General features: G+C 46.4%; 1 protein-coding gene across 1 annotated transcript in view; it reads right to left on the reverse strand.

The window, feature by feature from the left end:
• The window catches only part of PAPPA (pappalysin 1), a 611319-nt gene that overhangs the window by 243875 nt on the left and 350638 nt on the right, over positions 1 to 16806 (reverse strand). Inside the window, exon 10 of the mRNA XM_029613956.1 lies at positions 11661 to 11857. Coding sequence (XP_029469816.1) covers positions 11661 to 11857 — 197 coding nt within the window. The remainder of the gene's footprint in view (positions 1 to 11660; positions 11858 to 16806) is intronic.

Below are 16806 nucleotides of genomic sequence, written 5' to 3' on the forward strand. Positions count from 1 at the left end.
CGGGGGCCAAATACATTGCATTTGTTCAATGGCATCCCCGATCCGTTGATACGTTTCATTCGTTTTCTGGTTCCCATTAAAGTCAATGGGGGAAGTATTTGCAGCATATTTTTGGCTGCAGAATTGGGGTTTTCTTATCAATTTTGATGAAACTTCTGGGGAGCAATCATTACAACAAGAAAAGAACTCCAAGGTACTTAGACTGTGGCAAAGTGGCACCAAAGTGGCATGAATAGCCTAAGGTACTTTAAAGGTGCAAAAGGGTACCAGGAGTGGCAAGAGTGCTTTAATAGAGGTGCAAAGCAGCAGCGAGTGTGTCAAAAACAAACCATACTTTCAAAAGAGAGCACCGATAACAGATACACTCGAAGGCAGCATGACAGGCAAAGCGGCAAGACAAGTGGCATCAACATCCTACAGCACAATGAAGGGGAAACATAGCAAGCAGAAAAACTAGCACCAACACACTGAGCAACCATGATAGTGGCAAGAACACCACAAGGAATTTAGTGAGTCATCTGGTGTATGGCAGCAAGGCAGAGTGGCAGAGGGTAGATACAGGGTGGCCACACTGGGGGAGAGTTCCCTTTCCTTTGTGCAGGAAAGGGCTTCCTAGAATGGGTTTGCCCCTAGAGTGGGGTGTTTCCATTGGCGTCTAGTGAGCTCTCGCTGGTCTTTTAAAATCTGGTGGAGTTAGCAGATGTACAAATGAGAATTTTCAAGGCTGAGGCGGAGGAGGTTTCCATGTAAACAGCAGTTCAACATGGGTCAGAGGGTAGATACAGGCTGGCTATACCCGGGGAGAGTTCCCTTTCTTTTGTGCAGGAAAGGGCTCCCAAGAATGGGTTCACCCTAGAGTGGGGTGTTTCCATTGGCATCTAGTGAGCTCTCGCTGGTCTTCTACAATCTGGTGGAGTTAGCAGATATACAAACGAGAATTTTCAAGGCCGAGGTGGAGGAGGTTTCCATGTAAACAGCGGTTCAACATGGGTCAGAGGCTAGATACAGGCTGGCTACACCCAGGGAGAGTTCCCTTTCCTTTGAGCAGGAAAGGGCTTCCTTGGAATGGGTTGGCCCCTAGAGTGGAGCATGAACCTTCAAAGCATGGTGACATGGAGGAGGTCTCACTGTGAACAGCAGTTCAACATGGGTCAACAGGTACTAAGAGATAGGCTGCTACACCCGGGGAGAGTTCCCTTTCCTTTGACAGGAAAGGGCTCCCTAGAATGGGTTCACTCCTAGAGTGGGGTGTTTCCATTGGCATCTAGTGAGCTCTCACTGGTCTTTTAAAATCTGGTGGAGTTAGCAGATGTACAAATGAGAATTTTCAAGGCTGAGGCAGAGGAGGTTTCCATGTAAACAGCGGTTCAACATGGGTCAGAGGGTAGATATAGGCTGGCTACACCCGGGGAGAGTTCCCTTTCCTTTGAGCAGGAAAGGGCTCCCCGGAATGGGCTGGCCCCTAGAGTGGAGCACGAGCCTTCAAAGCATGGTGACGTGGAGCAGGGTGCCATGTGAACCGCGGTTCAACATGGGTCAATAGGTGCTAAGAGATAGGCTGGCAGTGGCTACACCGGGGAGAGTTCCCTTTCCTTTGAACAGGAAAGGGCTCCCAGAATGCGTTGGCCCCTAGAGTGGAGCACGAGCCTTCAAAGCATGGTGACGTGGAGCAGGGTGCCATGTGAACAGCGATTCAACATGAGTCAACAGGTACTAAGAGATAGGCTGCTACACCCGGGGAGAGTTCCCTTTCCTTTGAGCAGGGAAGGACTCCCCAGAATGGGTTGGCCCCTAGAGTGGAGCATGAGCCTTCAAAGCATGGCGACGTGGAGCAGGGTCTCACTGCGAGCATGGTATCACTGTGTTTACCACAGTCTAAGTACCTTGGAGCTCTTTTTTCATTCTGAACATGGGTCAACAGGTGCTAAGAGATAGGCTGCTACATCCAGGGAGAGTTCCCTTTCCTTTGAGCAGGAAAGGGCTCCCTGGAATGGGTTGGCCCCTAGAGTGTATAATGGTACAAATTGTTAGGATTTAAACATTTGCAAACAGATCATGACTTCATAAGCAAGATGGAGGAAGATCTCTTCTCTGCCCTGAAACTAAAGAAAATTGTTTGTTTTATTTAAGGATCCATGATGTGAAGGATTACTAGTTTGAATTGCCAGAGACTGAGGTTTCCCTTTGCAATGAGAGTTCAGCCGTTAGGACTGGACATAAGGCCTGGATGGACAGGCATGCAATTGAGGATAGAGGTCAAGCCCACCTAGGGACATAAGGCCTGGACGGACAGGCACAGCAATCGAGGACAGAGGCCAAACCCATGTAGGGACATAAGGCCTGGACGGACAGGCACAGCTATCGAGGCCAGAGGTCAAGCCCACGTAGGGACAAAAGGCCTGGACGGACAGGCACAGCTATCGAGGCTAAAGGTCAAGCCCACGTAGGGACATAAGGCCTGGATGGACAGGCACAGCATTCGAGGACAGAGGTCAAACCCTTGTAGGGACATAAGGTCTGGACGGACAGGCACAGCATTAGGGGATTTCTTTGTGCAGGTATGTTGTGATTTGACCTGTCACGTCTTCCTGAACTGGTTCACTACCAGAATAAAATGGCATCTTTTTCATTTCTGAAAGATAATTCAACCTCGGATGCTTTTAGAGCAATAGAGACTGCCATTTGTGAAGCAAGAACTGAGCTGGAGATTATTTTTGAATACCCAGAAGCTACTAACTATACTTACGCACTTCAGCTGATGACAAAGGAACATGAAGAGCTCTCAGAAATAAGAAAACCGCTACTCAAATCCAAATCTACAATATCAACCTGTGTTGACTTTGTGGTTTACACAGTGCCTCTGTAAACAATGGGAACACAGAGTATGAACAAGAGTGCAACTACCACCAGTTTTCGATTGTACTAGAAACATTACTGTTGGCAAGGTCATGAAAAATATTGAGCATATGAAATATGCAAGCTCCAAACATCTTAAATCAGCTTTTTATGTTCTTACATTCTAAATGGGGACAGACAGGCACAGCGTTAGAGGTCAGGACCTTGTAGGGATGTACGGCCTGGACAGTGGACAGACAGGCACAGCGTTTGAAATCAGGCCCTTGTAGGGACGTACGGCCTGGATAGTGGATGGCAGGCACAGCGTTAGAGGTCAGGGCCCTTCTAGGGACATATGGCCTGGACAGTGATTGGACAGGCACAGCGTTTGAGGTCAGGCCCTTGTAGGGACGTATGGCCTGGACAGTGGATAGACAGGCACAGCGTTTCAGGTCAGACCCTTGTAGGAACATACTGCCTGGACAGTGGACAGACAGGCACAGCATTTGAGGTCAGGCCCTTGTAGGGACGTACGGCCTGGACAGTGGACAGACAGGCACAGCATTTGAGGTCAGGCCCTTGTAGGGACGTACGGCCTGGACAGTGGACGGACAGGCACAGCGTTTCAGATCAGGCCCTTGTAGGGACATATGGCCTGGATAGTGGATGGACAGACACAGCGTTAGAGGTCAGGCCCTTGTAGGGACGTATGGCCTGGACAGTGGATGGACAGGCACAGCGTTTCAGGTCAGGCCCTTGTAGGGACGTACGGCCTGGACAGTGGACAGACAGGCACAGCTTTGAGGTCAGGACCTTGTAGGACGTATGGCCTAGACAGTGGACGGACAGGCACAGCATTTGAGGTCAGGCCCTTGTAGGGACATACAGCCAGGACAGTGGACGGATAGGCATAGCGTTTGAGGTCAGGCCCTTGTAGGGATGTATGGCCTGGACAGTGGACGGACAGGCACAGCGTTTCAGGTCAGGTACATGTGCTACAGTGCTTATATTATCTGGAGCATAGGAGGCAGTTGGAGCTGCTGCAAGGCTTTCAATTGCTTTTATTCATCTTGCCATTCACAGGGAAAATTTGGAAACCCAAGCAAAGGCAGGTTTACTTTCAAAAACACTAGCATTTCCATCAACTCTGGTGCCAGCCTTGAGTGGTAATGGCTCATGATATCCCCTGTCATTGAAAAGACATGTTCACTGGGCACACTGGTTGGTGGACATGACAGATATCGCTGAGCCACTTTGGCTAGGTGTGGCCAGACAGTGGACTTGTGTGCCCAATATGCCAGCGGATCTGTCTGCATGTTCTCTGTTGGCTCTGAGAGATACTGTGTCACTGACAGCTGTGATATAGTGAGGGCAAAGGCGATCTGCTGCCAGTATTCAAAATGGCACCGATCGCCTTTGCCCTCCCTATGTCACAGGGGCCGACCGTAGGTACCTGTGACATAGTGAGGGCAAATGCGATCGGCACCATTTTGAGTACTGGCATCGGATGGCCGGTATGCAGGAGGTCGCTCCCGGACCCCCGCTGGACTTTTGGCAAGTCTTGGGGGGTCAGGAGGCCCCCCCAAGCTGGCCAAATGTCCCTGGGGGTCCAACAGGGGTCCCGAGGCGACCTCCTGCACTCTGGCCATCCGATGCCTGTACTCAAAATGGCGCCGATAGCCTTTGCCCATATTATGTCACAGGGGCTACTGGTGCCATTGGTCAGCCCCTGTCACATGGTAGGAGCACAAGATGGCACCGATGGCCATGTGACAGGGGCTGACCAATGGCACCGGTAGCCCCTGTGACAAAGGATATCGGCGCCATGATGAAACCGGCACCAAGGGTGTGAGTGCAGGGGATGGCTCCTGGACCTCCCGCTGGACCACAGGGAGTTTTGGTAAGTCTTGGGAGGGTTCAGGAGGGTGGGGGGTTTGTTTAAATTTTTATTTAGGTGGCCGAATAATTCGGCGAAGATTCGTGTATTCATGGGGAATCACGATACGTTTCGCTTCCCCACGAATATTACGAATAGTGCAATATACGTTGCGGATCGCCAATACGGTGAAAACAAATGCACACCCCTACAAGACAGACTGGCAGAGCTGAGGTAGTCAGGTCGCTGTGGTTTTGATAGGGGCAAAACAGACTGGCAGAGCTGAGGTAGTCAGGTCGCTGTGGTGTTGATAGGGGAAAGACAAGAAGGTAAGACAAGATAAGGCTCAGCCCGCGGATGGTGTTAGGCCGGTAGTAGTGGCCCCCGGCGTGCCGGGACCAGGTCTCTCGGAGTCGGGTTGTTTGTGAATGCAGCCGAAAGTGGGTGGTAAACTACATCTAAGGCTAAATACCGGCATGAGACCGATAGTCAACAAGTAGTTCAATAAAAAAAAGTGCAGTAAAAAAAAGCCTGGCTGCCTGGCAGGCACAGCAGCAAAAAAGGTCAAATATCTTTTTCAGCAATGGAAAATTAATTGTAGCAAACTATCATAGTAGCAAACAATAGCAATTGAATACAGATTTGAGACACTCTGAGAGTAGCTCAAAGAGCAGCAACCTCCTCAGACAAAAGCCAAGAAGAAAGTGCACTGCGTGGCACGCCGCGTGCTATGCTTGTTTAAGGTAGAAATACAGCAGGAACAGCATCACAGAGCACTGAGAGCAGTGATTGGCTGATTTAGAAGAATGCTTTGCTGTAATACGTTGACATTCTGGTCTCCTTGCCAACCTGTCTGACCCACTCTATGACAGGGCTGTGAGGTCACTTATGACTCACAGGAAAGGGCTGGTTGTTGCTATGGATATTCCCACATGGCCTTCTATTTCAAAATGCTGCTAAGAAAGCACTGCAAACCAAAAGAATGAAACTAATATGATATGTTTCATTCGTGGGGGATTGCCATGCATTTCGCGGACCCACAAATCAAACAAACAGGGACCTATTCATAGCAGATTACACATTCGTTGAAAACAAATGCACATCCCTATTATGTACTCTATCTCACATACACACAATCATACGCACATCCACCTTTCAGAGCTCCTCGTATTTTTCTGGGCCTTCTCTTTGCTGGTTTTTGACTCACAGTGCTGCTCCTCACTCTCCGAAGGGAGATGGAAGGAGGCCACGCTGCTAATGCAACGTTGGGTGGGAGAGGCCCATGTGCTTTGCAGGCTTCTCTTCAGGCCATAGCAGGATGGACTCTGCCACAGCCTTGCAGGCATCTCTTCAGGCTGCAGCAGGATGGGCTCTGCCGCGGTCCTGCAGGCTTCTGTAAATGCTGTGGCAGGATGGGTTGTGCCGCGATCTGCAGGCCACGTGGCTGCAGCATGTGCTCTACCGGCACATGTGTGTGGCTTGGTCGGTTCTTCAGCGGCCTTGCAGGCATCTCTGCCGGAGCCCCGCAGGCCTCTCTTCAGGCCATAGCAGCCCCTTTCCTTTTCTTTGGGTAAGAAGCTTAAAAAAATCACATGATGAGAGTGACTGGCCCATCAGGGGGAGCCCGATCTTCTGATAGGTCAATCTGCCCCTCCCCTAACTATATCTCAAAAGACATAAAGACTGGATGGAACAGTCCAGAGAATGGTGACCAAAAGGGTTTGGAGTTTGTATCAGACTTGTGAGGAGAGGCTGAAGGATCTAAATATTAGGGGTGTGCATTCGGATTGACCGCATTAGTAAAACGCAACTCATATTTTTTTTTTACTTAAAAAATTGATTCGACATAAACGATCGGATTTCCCACATATCGAACATAGATATGTTCGATATGTGGGAAATCGCGATTGTTGAGCCAAAATAAAAATATAAACCCCCTCACCCTCCTTAATCCCCCCCCCCCCCGACTTACCACAACTCCCTGGTGATGGAGCGAGGAGTGAGGATGCCATTTCTGCAATCCTTGGCGAGAAGCATGTGACGTCGGCGGCACGTCGAGTGACGCCGGCGTCATGTGATTCCCGGCTCGTTCGCGCCGGACAGCTCGTTCGGCCCAAAAAGAACTTTTGGCCAGCTTGGGGGGGCCTCCTGACCCCCCCAAGCTGGCCAAAAGTTCTTTTGGGCCGAACGAGCCGTCCGGCGCGAACGAGCCGGGAATCACGTGACGCCGCGTCACTCGACGTGCCACCGACATCACATGCTTCTCGCCAAGGATTGCAGAAATGACGTCCTCACTCCTCGCTCGATCACCAGGGAGTTGTGGTAAGTCTGGGGGGGGGATTAAGGAGGGTGAGGGGGTTTAATTTTTTTTTTTGCACATATGTACATATACCCAACTCATTGGATTTTTTTTATGTCCATATTGGCCGCAAGTGGGACCCCCTTTCGGACATAAAAAATATGAACATAAAATTTTGCTCTGCACATCCCTACTAAATATGTAAACCCTGGAGGAAAGGAGATGCAAAGGAGATATAATACAGACCTTAAGGTATATGAAAGGTATTTTCTACTGAAAAGGAAATGTAGAACTAGGGGTCATGAAATGAAACTCCAGGAGGGACAACTCAGAACAAAATCAAGAAATATTTCTTCATGGAGAGGGTGGCGGATGAATGCCTTCTCAGAGGAAGTGGTAAGGACAAAAATAGCAAATGAATTCAAAAGGGCAAGGAACAGACACTGCAGATCCCTAAATGCTAGATGTTGGAAATGAAGAAAGGGGTACATGGGGTAACCTGTATGGAGTGACATTTACTACTCTTAACAGAAGGCATGGGGTAACCGCATGGAATGGACGTTACTACCCTTTACAGAAGGCATAGGGGTAACTGTACAGAATGGCAGTTACTACTCTTAACAGAAAACATGTGGGTAACCTACACAGAGCAGCACTTACTGCCATGAGCAACTTCCTGGGCAAATTGAATGGACCAATTGATTTTTATCTGCCATCATTTACTATGTTACAATGTAAATGTTTTGCAAATGCATGCAAATCAGCTCATCATTATGCAAGTTCATGGAAATAAAATAAGAACATAAGAAAATGCCATACTGGATCAGACCAAGGGTCCATCAAGCCAAGCATCCTGTTTCCAACAGTGGCCAATCCAGGCTATAAGAACCTGGCAAGTACCCAAAAACTAAGTCTATTCCATGTTACCATTGCTAATGGCAGTGGCTATTCTCTAAGTGAACTTAATAGCAGATAATGGACTTCTCCTCCAAGAACTTATCCAATTCTTTTTTAAACACAGCTGTACTAACTGCACTAACCACATCCTCTGGCAACAAATTCCAGAGTTTAATTGTGCACTGAGTAAAAAAGAACTTTCTCCGATTAGTTTTAAATGTGCCCCATGCTAACTTCATGGAGTGCCCCCTAGTCTTTCTACTATCCGAAAGAGTAAATAACCGATTCACATCTACCCGTTCTAGACCTCTCGTGATTTTAAACACCTCTATCATATCCCCCCTCAGTCGTCTCTTCTCCAAGCTGAAAAGTCCTAACCTCTTTAGTCTTTCCTCATAGGGGAGCTGTTCCATTCCCCTTATCATTTTGGCAGCCCTTCTCTGTACCTTCTCCATCGCAATTATAATGTGGCACGTCTGAAAAAATTGCAAGCTGCCATATTTTTCTGAAAGCTACAACTAAGGAGCTGTAGCTGTCTTTCCCTGGGAGCATCTGGATGCTAATGCACATCCCGATGCTCCTGGGCAATTTCTTAAAGGACCTCCCCCCCACCACCAACATGTAGAAACCATCCCTGGGGCGTTGTAATACACCTGTTCTTCCCTCACCTTCTATAGAGGCAGACCTACTGTAAAAATAAAATAAAGTTTTAATCACATGGCAAATTCTTCTCTTTGCAATAATCCCCCCCCCCCTCAGCCTTAGGATCCCCAACTTACCACAGCCCATCCCCTGGCTATACCTTTAAAAACCTCATGGCCTAGTGATAGGAGCATAACTTGAATAGCGGCGGGCCAGCACTGTTTTTGATTCAGATAGCACAGGGCCCGGAGTATAGGAGGCCCCACTAGGCCACCAGGTTTTTAAAAGTATGCACAAGGGGCGGGGGGTGAACTAGGGTGGGTTGGGGGCTCAGGAAGGGGGTGGGGTCCTAAGGCCAAAGGGGTGTTGGAGGCTGGGGAGAGGGGCTCTTTTATTGCAAAGGGGTGGGTTTGAAAGTGAGGAAAGGCGTTTGCCATACGACTGAAATTTTATTTTAATTATATTTTTTACATTAGGGCTACCTCTCCAGGTGGCAGAATGGCTGGAACAAAGTCTCGGGGGGGGGGGGGGGGGTATCTTTTTCTACACATTGGGGATGGTCTTTTGGCCACTATGGCCTTTCAACAAGATGGTGGCCCCAGGCAAAGGGCCTATCATTGCATGGCATTTGGGGTCTACTGTTGGGAAACCTGGCCACAGGTAGCCGCGACTGAGCCCTCCTCACTTACACGTGGAAGCAGGAGCTCTCTGCTGGCTCCTCCACACTGGTCTGTCCCACGGTGAGGCTCCCGGTGGCATTCTATCCCTATGAGGGAGACACCGCCGAACTCTGTGGGGAACTCTGCCACTAGGCGTGCGCGTGCGCGGCAGGCCAAGATTTAAAGGGGCCGCGCGCGGGAAACCTCAGCCTGGCCTCCAACTCGACATCATCCACAGAGGCCTATAAATAGGCCAGACCTTCTTGCTTTGCCTTAGCAACAGGTCATACTCTTGGAGTAGCTAGTTGCTGTCTCTGCATTCCTGCTCCTGAGTTCCTGTCTCCGTGTTCCTGATCCAGTTCCTGCTCCGCTACTGCCTCCGTGTTCCAGTTCCTGCTCCACTCCTGCCTCCGTGTTCCAGTTCCTGCTCCACTCCTGCTCCCATGTTCCACTCCCCTCCTGCTTCGGCTTGACTCCCTGGTTCCTGACTTCGGCTTGGCTCTGGTATTCTCTGTTCGCTGCCCATCCTGACCTTTGGCTTGATCTTGACTCCGCTACACTGCTGCCTGCCCTGACTTCCGGCCTGCTTCCTTGTTTCTCACCGCTGCTGCCTGCCACGACCCCTGGACTGTCTCCGTTCACTCTGCTCTTCTGCCAGCCTCGACTGGGACCTCCTACCGGATTTCTCTTCGCCAGGAGACCTCCGACTAAGTCCTGCCAGACCCAGCACCCAAGGGCTCAACCTGCGGGGAATGAGGGTTGGTATAGGTGAAGGTCCTGTCAGGCCTCCTGGTCTTGTTCCGCCTTCTGGCTACGAGTTCCACTGCAGGCCTCCCTTCAGCGGATCATCCAGTGCTCTAACTGGCTCAAGGGTCAACATTTGCAACATCTACTAACCTATGGTACTTTTCCCCATGCCATGAAAAATACTGTGTGGTTTCCTAAATTGCGATACTGGAAGGAAAATACTATGGGGAACAATACCACGGATTAGTAATCCCTATGAGAATAAAAGCAAAGAAAGCTTGTGGTATCCCCAGAAAACTATGCATATCAAATTTTTTCATGGTTTTGCATTTTAGGATGAAAATTTTCCACTTTAGACCTAACGCCTTTAAACCAATAATGGGCCAGTCAGAAGTAAGATTTACTGGCATTTTTGCACTCTTGGGGCTACTCCACATGAGTACTCCATTTGTCTCTCACTAATAGAGCACAGCATTTCCCTTTAAAGACTTGCAAGGAAAACAATTGGTGCCAGTCTTTGTGAGAATTTCCTGTAGGATACAAGCAAAGTCCGTGTGTGTCAAAGACTTACTGTAAAAATAGCAGCTCAGCAAAACATGCTATTTTGTGGTGGAACTCTTAAAAACAATGAAATAAAAAAGGTATGTGATATAGAGGACATGCAAATGGCCTTTTTCACTCCACCTAATGCTCAGAAAATTCAGGGTTTTCATTTTTTTTGCCACCTAAAGAGACAGGCTGACATTTTTGAATCAGTGACAGATTTAGGTTTTTGCCGCCCCTACTTCCCTGCACATGACAGGAAGGGAGAGGCTAGGTGAGGGAGCAGAACAGCTTTGCTTTGCTCTGCTGTCTGAACCATCCTCACCCTGTATCCTACTGAACTCTGCACTTTGCCTGGGAGGTGAGGGGCTGGAACAGGAAGCATAGGGTTGTTCTCTGCTGAGTGAGATTCAAAGCAGCTGGAAGGCAATAAATCTTACGCCAGCTTGCTGCCCCAAGATTTTTGTTGCCCAAGTCACAGGCCTAGTGTGTCTATTAGCAAATCCAGGCCTGTTCTGACTCCTCCAAGGATGACAAAAGCTCAAGGAATCCAGTGTCAGAGCATAACGAGCACTCAATAATATAGATTGGTACAGCATATGCTAAATCCACCCTGAAATCATTCCAGGATTATTTTGAAAACTGAAAAATAACAGTCTCTCTACAAGGTGATAGGAAAGCATCTCCTGGCTTTTTGACAGCAGTACTTTGGATAAGTGACAAAAACTTACTCTGTATACAGCGGAAAGTTCCAATAAGTTCAACACGTGTTGGGCTATAGTCTTACCTAATTTAAAAAATAGGTACCCAACTACCTAATAATGTTTAAAAATAGTTTTAGCAATGGAAACATTATCATGCCAGGCCTTAAATCATAGCTCCATGTTTCACCATTAAAAAAATCAAACAAAACATAGCTGATCTCACATGCTTTACGTGGTTTGCTGTGCATTGACATCATCCTAAGAGAGCTCAGTGGGGCTGGAGTTTGTCTGGTTATGTCAAGAAACCCTCTGGGCAATAACTGTACCAGCCGTTGAGATTTGCCTCTAGAGAAACTATTGTACAGAACAATTAAAAGAATGATTCAACAAGCTGCTATGCAGTCACTAGGACACCGGCTAAAACATACAAATGAGGGAGAGGAGGAGAAGCTCTTTACCTGTGTTGCTGCTGGCTGCCCGATGACTACCCAGCCTGGACAATGCTGGTCACTGTGGTGTGAGACTGAAATATCGGATGCCCACTGGTCCAGGAAACCTTTGGGTGTATAGACACCACAGTCTTTTATGCTGGTCATCTTCTCAAACTCCTCGCACACACCATCACCATCATGGAAGTAACATCTGCTGGGTTCATCTGCAATAACAAACACCAATTTCATAAGTTATGAGGAACCACTGGTTCCAGTCTGTGCCTTCTCAACTGGATTCATACTATGTAGGGATTTACTTCAACTCAGTTTGAACCCAGCATTGATTTATGGGTATTGAACTTAAACTTACTCCAATAATAAGCAATAAACATAGCATGGGGGTCAGTTTTTAAAGGGGTTGGTCACCTAATTTCTGGAGTTCGGTATCTAGATTAGACCCACTGAAAATTTCCCAGGGCTGAATAGCTAAATTCAGTTATTTTAAATGTAGGTGGCTCTAAGCATGGGGATTTCATTAGGGGAGAAAAGTTAGGCATATACAGGCTGATGCAATAACATGCGTATAAAAAATATGCATCTAAAATGGATACGCATTTTTTGAATGCGTGTACATCCACCTCTCCTGGGTGCTCAATGCAATACGCAAATGAGTAGCCATGCTAAAAGGGACGCACAATGGATAATTTATGTGTCCCTAACGCTCTGCAATCAGGTGCACAGGAAAATTGGCTGTGCGTCCACAAAAGCCTGGTCAGAGCTCCCTCCCCACCCCCCCAGCAGGGCTGTTCCTGATTAGTCCTTTTCACTGACAAGTGTCAGTGAAAAGGACCAATCTCCTTTCAGGACAGCCTTCTGAAAGGGAATTGGTCCTTTCACCGACATGTGACAGTGAATGGACCAATCGGCAGTAAGTGAAGCAGTGGTGCCCTTTGTGTGCAGGTTACCAAAACGAATGCTCAATTTATGAGCCTCAGTTTTATCCCGCAGCAGCTAATTTACTGGCACAATATGTATGCACAGGGCCAGATTCTAAATCACCTAAGCGCAGAAAACCGGGGGTTTTATGCACGTAGTTGGCCTTACGAGCACCGGACCAATTTTCAAAAGCTAGGCCACGTGTGTAAACCCCAGGGACGCGTGTAAGTTCCGGGGTTTGTGAAAGGGGTGGGGCGTGGCTACAGGCACCCGGCACAGTGGCCATTTACCGGTGCCGGGGGATCGCTTGTCAGCAGGGTGCTAGCATGCACAACTTGCTCCTGCTCAAAAGCAGGCACAAAAGTAGGTTAATGATTTTTTTTTGGGGGGGGGGGTTAGGATAGGGATAGGGGGCGGGCAGAATAGGGGAAGGGGAAGGGAGGTCATGCTAGGGGGTTGGGAAGTTCCCTCCTAGTCCGCTCCTTAATTGGAGCGGACAGTGAGAGAACTGGGGAAGGCCCCGATGCATCGCCACGCGTAACAGCAAAAATCCTCCCTCTCTTGTGCGCGCTGACCTGGCATTTTATATTTGTGCGCCAGTGAGTGCATGTTATAAAATCATGCGTCCATGTGCGTGTGCCAGGTAGCGCGTGCACATGGACGCGTGTGTGCAATTTTTTAAAATCTACCCCACACATAGCCCTGAGTGTGTATATTGTGGGTGTATATTGTGTGCCCTGAATTTTTTTTTTTTTTACATCAAAACTATGTTTTTGCATGGTGCTGCAAACCACAGAAAAACAGTTTTTTTAAGTTGAGCCCTTGACGCACAGGAAAACTTTACGCCTGCTTCTGACAGGTGTAAAATTTGATAGGTTAAAAAGTGCACAGGGATTTTTTGCAAAGCGGGATAATAACTGATAGTCTCATCTACATGGAATTTACATGTGATGAGTGCTATTAGCTACGCATGAGTTTGGACACGCTGATTCCCTGATTGCACAGGGGGTTAAGGACACATGTCCAAAACATGCATCCAAGCGCTCGTTAACTTGTGCGCTAGGCACAGCGCATAATATTCCATCGGCCCGATAATGCTGATTTTCAGGACTAGGCACCTAATTTATGCGCCCAAATCTAAGTACTGCAATGGTAGTCTTAAATCCATCAGCTCAGATTTTGGTGTCTAGATTTAAACTCATTGTCAGCTGCAAACCTAACCACTTATGTTTGACTGAAAATTAGCTTAATTTAGTCACGTAGAATCTGGGTGGCTAAGTCAGGAGCTCATATTAGCCCTAGAGTAGATCATGACAGAAAAAGACCAACTGACTCATCCAGTCTGCCCAATTATTGTTAGGCTGGCCCTGCTTCAAAATCTGCCTTTTATCTTATTTTTTTTAAGTCCTGATTGGAATACTAGCCTCCAAAAACTGACACTGATGTAACCTCCCAGGACAAGGCACATAAAATGATGAGAGGACCCTGGCATGGCTTGCTGGCTGGGAGCCAGTCTCAAAGAATAGGGTTCAATGGGAATCTGGGTCAATCAGATAGCATAGTGGACCTGGGCCCAGAAGCTAAGAAGATGAGCCAGTGTCCTAAACTGGATAGGACTTTCACCTGACTAGAACTCCTCTTTGAATCAAACAGTTACCAACAAGGACCCTGAACCTGGTGGTTGATGAAACAGATAAGTATGGGAAATTAAGTGTGGGAGCTTGCTGGGCAGACTGGATGGGCCGATTGATCTTTTTCTGCCGTCATTTCTATGTTTCTATGTATGACCTCCCTCCCCCCGACTGCTATGCCTTCCCTTTATTTTTTCCACCAGAAAATGCAACTCACTCCATAGTTTAGTCCAAATCAATAAACTTTTATTTTCTGGTAAAAACCAGCAGTCAGAGAATGAAATAAAATAGAATGGATTCACTGACTAACTCAGCTAAGCTGAGGTAGCTGCAAAAGATACAAAGAAAGATCCAGTATAACTAATTCCACTACTATGTATAACTGTCCCCTAGTGGGGAAACCAATTTGCAAACTCTTTTTTACTCTCCTTTCCTTCCCACTTTACCCATCTACCAGCAATTATTTATCACATCTCCTTCCCCAGCAGCATCCCCTTACACACAATACAGTCTCCACCTCCAATTTGCATCAAGAATCTGTGTCAGTATTCACAACTTTTCCACAAGGTAACCTTTCTCCCTAAGATCACCAAACTCTGTCCCCTTCGGAATCTCCTTCTTCAACACTCCGGCATTCTGGCTTTTGCCCCCTCTCAAGATCTCAACGTTCAGTATTGTCCGGGATCTGAGAATATTTTGCCATTACTATGAAAAAGGGTTTTCCCCTGAAGAAGACTATTATAGTTGAAACATGGCCCATGTCGGGTTTTGAGTGATCTTCAGTTTGGCTAAATTTTCGTTTTGCAAATAGTGTTATTAGGCTGATGCATATTGGGATTTGTAGATGCTATAATGAAGGAAACTCTAGTATTTAAATAAGTAAGGTATTAAGAAAAAATTGTTTTGGATTAGTGGAAGTATGAGACATGAGACAATAAATGATTATAGGAATATTGCTTTGAAGGCTGAAAACTGCCTGCAGCCCATTGTGGGCGAGAGACAGCAGATTAAATAACTTTGAGCATGTGCTGATGATATTGTCTCTAGTCTTGTATTAAGATTTGTGGTAATAGGTTTATATACTATTTCCCTCTCTGGTTTCGCTTTGATTTTGAGTGATTATTTGAGAGGAGGTTGCTTCTGGAACTGTATAAATACTTCAATTCAGATGCACTATAGAAATCTGCCACTTAGTGATCCTTATGAATATCATACTCATTACAATTCCACCAGGGGGCATCTTAAATGACAAAAAGGGGTCCTTGGTGGGAGTCCTATCATATGGAGTTTAAGCAAGGGAAGTTAAAACATTTATTCAAAGTCACACAATGATTAATGAAGGTAAAAACTGAGTCTACATCTCCAGAGTTTACAGAAATAAGTAAGCAGCAATGTCTAAGGAAGGAAGGAAGGAACCTTCAGAATGTCAAAAGCTTGCACTCAAAAGCTTTAGGGAGGGTACATTTCACCTGCAGACGTTACCAATGATTTTCAAAGTGACCTTATGTGCTTAAGTTTAGTTTAAAAAATTGCAGGTAAGTGACCAGGTACACACAGGGATTCAGTCATATAAAGATACACCTTCTCTTTGAAGGGCATAATTTGTGTGCATACACTCACATGCTTACTCTTTATAATAAAAATGTACCAAACTGCCCCAGCTTCAACCCATGAAATGCCTCTGTTCAGTTTGTGTAAAAGTACACATGAAACAGGGTTGCAGAGCCCTGACTGATTTTGTAAGTGTCCTGTAAAAAAATACTTGATACCCATATGGTATTAGACCTGTTGTAATACATGTAGGGTATGGACACTGTTTTGACTTCATTTGAATCCTATTAAAAACATATTTTCAAAAGGGTTATTATATCAGGTTCAAAATCTTTATTCCACCTTGATTACAGGCATCACTCAGGCCTCTGCTCTGTCAACAACACTATTTAACATTTATATTTTCCCAATTTGCCATGTGTTTACAAACTTGGATGTAGGTTACCAATTTTACACCCACGACATCAGTTTTTTGTACCCATCCAACAATCCTCAGCTGAGATATTAAGATATCTAATTGTTTACATATTGTCAAGAACTAGATATCTGAGAATAAGCTTCTTCTCAATATGAATAAGAATGAAAGTCTGTATTTGGCTAGATTCCCTTCTTCTAATATTGCTAGCTTTCTCTCAGTCAATGATATGCAGATTGCTATATCCAGGCAAGTCTATAATTTTGGTTTTGTCATGGATTCCTCTCTTTTACTATTGCCAGAAGTACAAAATGTAGTGAAGAACCCCTTTTATAAACTATGGATGCTTTTTCTGCCTGAATTTAAGACCGATGCTGCATTCACTAGATCATTAGATTACTGTAATGTGTTATATGTTGGTCTTCCAAATTTTTTTAGTGCACTACAAATTGTAGAGAATACAGCAGCATGGATTGTTACCAGGGCACAGATTTGTTAGGACATTTTCCCTGTACTGCAGAAACTGCATTGGTTGCCTGTTACCTAGAGAATACATTTTAGCTACTGTTGTATATATGTAAAGAAATTCACAGTCTTGCTCCAAAATGCTTTAATTCTGTCTTTCTGATCTATCAACCTG

This window comes from Rhinatrema bivittatum, chromosome 8 (assembly GCF_901001135.1).
Source record: "Rhinatrema bivittatum chromosome 8, aRhiBiv1.1, whole genome shotgun sequence".
Classification (NCBI taxonomy): Eukaryota; Metazoa; Chordata; class Amphibia; order Gymnophiona; family Rhinatrematidae; genus Rhinatrema; species Rhinatrema bivittatum.